This window comes from Nanorana parkeri, unplaced genomic scaffold, assembly GCF_000935625.1.
Source record: "Nanorana parkeri isolate BGI_ZX_2015 unplaced genomic scaffold, ASM93562v1 scaffold176, whole genome shotgun sequence".
Lineage (NCBI taxonomy): Eukaryota > Metazoa > Chordata > Amphibia > Anura > Dicroglossidae > Nanorana > Nanorana parkeri.
The window spans coordinates 1,398,355-1,404,448 of record NW_017306444.1 but is presented as its reverse complement, the minus strand read 5'-3'; the positions used below and the strand labels follow the sequence as shown (position 1 = coordinate 1,404,448).

Genomic DNA, 6,094 nt, shown 5'->3' with positions numbered 1-6,094 from the left:
GTTGTCGTGCTTTGTTTTCTAAAACATAGTTCAGTAATTATAAGAACAGCTTTATCATTGTTGTATAGTCCTGTAAATTAAAGCCTTACTACTGATGATCTCTGTTAGTATTTCTGTGTTTTTTTTTACAATTGCTTTTGTTGTTTAATGGTAATTGTGCTTTGTCATTATGATCTCTTTAGAGCTCAACCCACAGAGGAAGCTGGAGTATGGCCAAACAACCAGTTTGAAACCGAGAGACTTCAGGCGATGATTCTGGCATCCGCTAACGGTCAGTGTTCTAGAGCAGCATATGGGAAAACAGCATGATATATTTAATAATTTATACAGGTCTGCTATTTGTCAAAGCCAAGCAAATCAATATTGTTAATTTAAAAAATCTGGAGGTAAAGAGTTGTAGCCCATAGTAGTTCAATTACAGATCCAACAGGTAGGAAAATTAAAGATGTTAAGTGATTAGTCATTATGTATAACAATGGCTCTTTTCTTTCCAGGCTGAACTTCATGTAAAAAAAATGTCATTTAAAATATTTGTGTGGACTGCAAGTTCACCAACTATAGGCTGCCTGCAAAAAACTACTGGAGGAGGGCGGATACAAGACCAGTCACCCTGCACAAGGAGAGAAAGCAGCAGTGACTTGTCTTTATTACAGGATGACCTGCATAGTGGTAAAATGTTATGCTAGGTTATTGCAATATTTGCAAATTTTGGTTATACCAGAATTCAGCGTAAAAATGAATTCTTTGGCCCCCCAGCTGTGGTGACTCTTAGTTCCAAAGTTTTCCTACCCCTAGTCTTTAAAGATGCTGAATGGAAGCCTTGCCCTGATTTTGTATTCCATACAGAAGTTTGTGGACCTTAGTGCTACTATGTGTTCACGTGTTTGGATTAGGGTTAGAGTTTCCATTAGGCACATAAAAGCATTGTTCTTAGGTCCCACAACATTTTTAAGGCCTAGAAATTAAAAATGAAAATGGTTTTCAGCTGCCAGCCCTATATCCTCCCACTTGTTTAGCCCTGTTAAGCAACAGAAAAATATTATTTCACAGTTAGGTCCCTAGGTTGTTTTTTTCGTAGAGTGCACCTATGCACAGCTGGAATCATTGTTCATCCTGTTCTTAGAAAAACACTGTATCTCATTGGCCACTGGCAGGAGCTAAGAATTGCGGACACTTTCTGCCCACATTGCAGCTCAAAAGGTTGTCTCCTATGGTGCCCATGCAGCATCACTGGAAACATCACCTGCATTGCTTCTGTTCCCTGCAATTACAAATGTTTGCTGTTCCTGTTGCAGCTCTACATGAACTACATTAGTGCTACACCATCCCATAATGGCTCCTGGATGTTAGGAAAAGGAGCGATCCTTATGTAAGGGAAGCACAGTAGGGAGTACTCAGATGGAGTCCTTGTGTGAAGCAATACAGTATAGGAGCACTAGAAAGTGAAGTGCTAAGATGGCCCCAGTACAGCGTAATATTCAGAATAGTGAAATACAAAAACATTTCTGTAAATCAGGGGTCTCAAACCTCCGGCTCTCCAGCTGTGGTGAAACTACAAATCCCATGATGCATCTTGGGAGTCATATCTGTGGCTGTGAGAATCTTGCAATGCCTCATGGGATTTGTAGTTCCACCACAGCTGGAGGGCCGGACGTTTGAGACCCCTGCTGTAAATGGAACCAAGTGAAAACTGTTCAAGCCCATAATATGTCAGTCTTTAGAATAATCAGCCAAGTGTTTTACTTGGCTAAACACACCTGCATATAGATCTGTTTCAGACATTGTTAGGGCCAGTTTAGTTATCATACGGCTGTTCGGTTATGATGTTTTTCTGCTGTGTACTAAAATGCTATGGCTCTGATTAGAGATTTAATGCGTGGGCATGAACTAGGATTAAAAACAATCCTTGGCATATCAAAATGCGCCAGCCCACATTTGTGTGCATGAGTAAACATTGCAGTGCCCAATGCAACAGTAATCTTTTTGTTTCTACAGGATAACAACTGAGTTAATATTTTGGGGACAAAGTTTAGATTATACACTGCAATAAATCTCCTGTCTTCTTTAAACAGGGATAAATTAGACTGAACAGGCAATAAGAACTTCCAACTGCCCAAAAATACTCTTTGGCAGTCTTGACTATTTGTTCATTGATTATACACAAGGAAAAATATTTAATTTATTTATATTGTAAATAGCTGCTCACACTGTTGGCACTATAAAATCCTAAATAATATTAATGGTAATAATAATAATTGAATTAATTAAAAACAGAATTAATTGGCATAGTAAGTATTTGCATTACCCCAGTTATAGTCTTCCCTTTGTTATTTAATGTCATGCTTCATTGCAGATTTTAATCTGATTGGTGGCTAGAAGGGGGTACATACTACTTTTGTTTTGGTCATTATGACAAAGGAGGTATGTATTTTGCTAAATATAGAGGAGTGTATCTACTTTTGCAATCCGCATAGCAAACATCATATAGTCCTAGTGTGACATGCACTGTACCAATCCAATAAGTGGGTTGTAATGACACAACGGATGGCAATGTTTAAAAGTCCATGTAAAAAAAAAAAAGTTATTCTTTTCACTATTTATTGTGAAAGCATCAAGGTGCATGAACATTTTTTGGGGCATGAATCTCTTTGTACATTTAGAGGGTATGAAAATATTCCAAACAGGAAGTGCCTAAACAATGCCTTCAGGGTTACCAAGAATTTGTTTAATGAAAGCTACATAGTTAATAATATTGAAAACTAGACATGTTTACGCTTACATGAGTTTTTGAAAATGAGTTTACATCTATTTTAAGTAACGGGTTTACATATTTTATGTTGGCAAACAAAGGTCAGTAGAATCCTTTAACAATTTTACTGACATGGATACCAGAATATTTTGTGGTTGAAACAAAAGTAACTAATCCAGTCATGTGTAGGGCCATGTTATTTTCTGTCTTATAAACTAAAAGTAACATTACTGCTTTTATCACAAAATATGCTATCAAAAGCTTTGACATCTGTCATCTGACTCTTAGATTCATTTTTCCATTGACAAAACCGTAATGCAACATGTTACAAGAGTGAAAAAAACACACCTAAATTGGTTCTTTTGGCAAGTTCTAATGTTTATTCATCGCGTGTATTACTACTTGATGTGTTTTTGCAGGCTGACTATTGAAAGCATATCAATTGACATCAAGTAAATTAAGTAAATGAAACATATTGTTACTAGTGCCATCCATGTTTTGTTTGTCTGTTATGCGACTGCCACAAATGACCCATGCCTTGGGCTGACACCATAGGAGGAGGGATGCAATTACAGATCTTCCATTCTCATTATGAAACTACAAGTAACTACGAAGTAACCGATAAGTCTCTTTAAAGAAAATAGGTGTACAAATTATATTATTTCATTAATCTGTGTCCCTTTTAAAGGGATTACAATATAAAATGCATATATAAAAAAACATAACATCTGAAGAAAACCGGAAAAAAAAAAATAATAGGATGATCAGCAAATGCTCAAACAGTGGACTTTATCCTTCTAATACATTGCAATCCTCATAGCAAACATCAGAACATCAGCAATCTATATATTTATTGGGAGTATGCATAAGCTAAAAGAAAACAACAGCTCAGCATGCAGCTAATGTACTGTAATTGTGTGCAGGCACTCTTGTGATTTACTTACCCTGACCCACTAGATAGCCATAGACCTGTCATAGGCAACCTAATACTTTTCTACTTAGGTATATGCTGTATCTGCTCAGAGATATATCTGCTTTAAATAAGCTGCTTGAAAAGGAATTTAAAAAAAAAAGCTTTACTTTACTAACTGTGATTAGTGCTACCCTTAGTAATCCTGTCCCTCCCTAAGTGGAGAAGAGTAACATCCTACATTGCAGGATATTTTTAATATTTGTTATGCAGTTGCACATGTGTATGAAGTACAGTGCAGTTCCTGTGCCATAATGTATCAGCTTGTAAATTTAAATTACAGGAAAGAGAATCTCTGAGATGAAGTCAGACTGAGAAATATGAAGGGTGACAGTGCAATGATGAGAGTACGTTAGATGTTTCCATATACATAGTTGTTTTCACTTGTATGTCTATATCAACCTATACATATCAATCACTGGACCATCTATGATACTTTTATTTTATTGCTTGTATGGAGCCACAGTCACTTTTAAAGCCCTTGGTTCCTTAATATCTAAAATGGAGAAAGTACCAATAATATTTTAAAACTGGGTTGATAATTATGCATTAACTGGACTTGTACAACGATGAATACTCCTGAAGCTTCTTAAAGAAAACCTTTTCTGATAGAAATATAGAGGCTACCATGATGACGTCTCATTTGGAAAATGCTAATTGAATGGCCATGTTTCTCCAATACTTTGAGTAATTGGGTTGATTGTCCCTTAGCTTAGTGACTCAAGTGAAGCTCTGCTGACTTTCATTATCCAATCATGTGCACACAAAAATACTGTTTGTTTTTTTACCTTGCATGTGATTGGATATTCTTTGCAAAGTGAATTGTTACCTCATTCACTAAGCTAGGGGAAAAGTCCCTTGCAAAGTGCACAATCCCTCGCAAAATGAAGAGCCTAGTTGCCTTTAGTAAATCAATACCATTATCCCAGTAGAAGCATGCAGACTTCTGACTCTACTCCCACTGTCTGTCTGATATGCCTACCTATTCTGGGTTAGTGATTCAAAAGGGCCAGTATGACAGCCAGATGCCTAGTGTTCTCAGTAGGTGGTCAGCAATGACAGCCCCCAGATTCAGTTTAGGAAAAGTTTTCTTTAAATAAATTTACCTCACTGATGCTTCCTTGATTGCCTACTGTTATTTCAGCCTATGTTCCCTGTGATCAGAATTTATCAGTAGACTTCCCACTGGGTCACTGGAGAGAAAAAGCGGTACACGTTCCAGTGACTTTAGATCAAACCAGAGTTGTCTGGTGCCTCTAAAAACACCAAATAATATAGCAGGAAAATATTTTTTTTTTTTTAGCATAGGCACCTTCCAGGCTTGGGCAGGGTTGCAGCCAAACCTCTATTCATATGGTCCTGCCACTGCTGCCAATACAAATGGAGAGGAAAAGAGATCATACAGGAAGCACATGGCAAGTCTTAAGAGCAAGGATTTATTTTCGTCTTGTTACAGGCTGAATTTATTAGTACTTTCTGTCTAAAACTAAGTTTGAGTAGAAATGTGCTTTGGTGAGCACATTTACTAAGGAAGAATATTTTCAAATTTGTATATTTGCCATTTGGAATTCAGATATGGTTCTTACTTAACATTAACAACTTTTTTCCATATTAACTTACAGAGGCTGCTGAAGGAACATCAGGCCTTGGAGGAAGCACAGGCACCATGGGCCTTAGTGCCCGCTACGGACCACAGTTCACCCTGCAGCACGTGCCCGACTACCGACAAAACGTCTACATTCCGGGAAGTACACTTACCCCAACCAATGCTGCAGGGAAGCGTGACGGAAAAGGTGGAAACAAGAAGAAATCGGGGAAAAAAGACAAGAAGTAATCATTTTTAGAGGGGCTAAATCATACACAGGGCAGATTTGTTTGAGAGATTTCCCATGTTAAAAAGAAAAAAAAACAACAAAAAAAAGAAAAGTATTAGGGTGAAGTTGAATGTCACCTTAGGAAAACATATACATAAAATCAGTATCGAGAATGAGTCTTTATGGTTTCTGGCTGCAAATAATGTCCTTTAGCTGGACATTTCTCTGCTTCTAGCCTTCATGATGAAAACATTATGTTAAAACCTCTGAAATAAGTGCCCTGATTATATTCGCTAATATTTTGTACTAGTGCAAGCTGATTACCTAGCTAATGTATGCACTCTTTTTACAAACTCTTTCAATTTAATTTGCTCCCACAGTTACATCTTGTGGAATTTCTTCCATTGTATATAATTCCAGCAGAGTAGATATTTATAATTTATAAACATTCAGGTAATACATTGCTTTTTACCTGTTTCCCATCATTTTTTCCTTTGACTAACAAGTGGCGCTAGTCAGTTTGCTATAGACAGCGATATTTCACCTGAATTTAAAATATAT

At 37.0% G+C, this 6,094-nt stretch overlaps 1 protein-coding gene across 8 annotated transcripts in view; it reads left to right on the top strand.

Moving 5' to 3' along the window:
* The window catches only part of LOC108785742 (protocadherin gamma-C5-like), a 225,342-nt gene extending 219,258 nt beyond the window's left edge, over positions 1-6,084 (top strand). For all 8 annotated transcript variants that reach the window (XM_018554875.1, XM_018554881.1, XM_018554880.1 and 5 more), the window contains one exon: positions 5,342-6,084. In XM_018554875.1, the coding sequence (XP_018410377.1) occupies positions 5,342-5,553 (212 nt within the window). In that variant the 3' untranslated portion in view covers positions 5,554-6,084. The remainder of the gene's footprint in view (positions 1-5,341) is intronic.
* Positions 6,085-6,094: the final 10 nt, after the last annotated feature.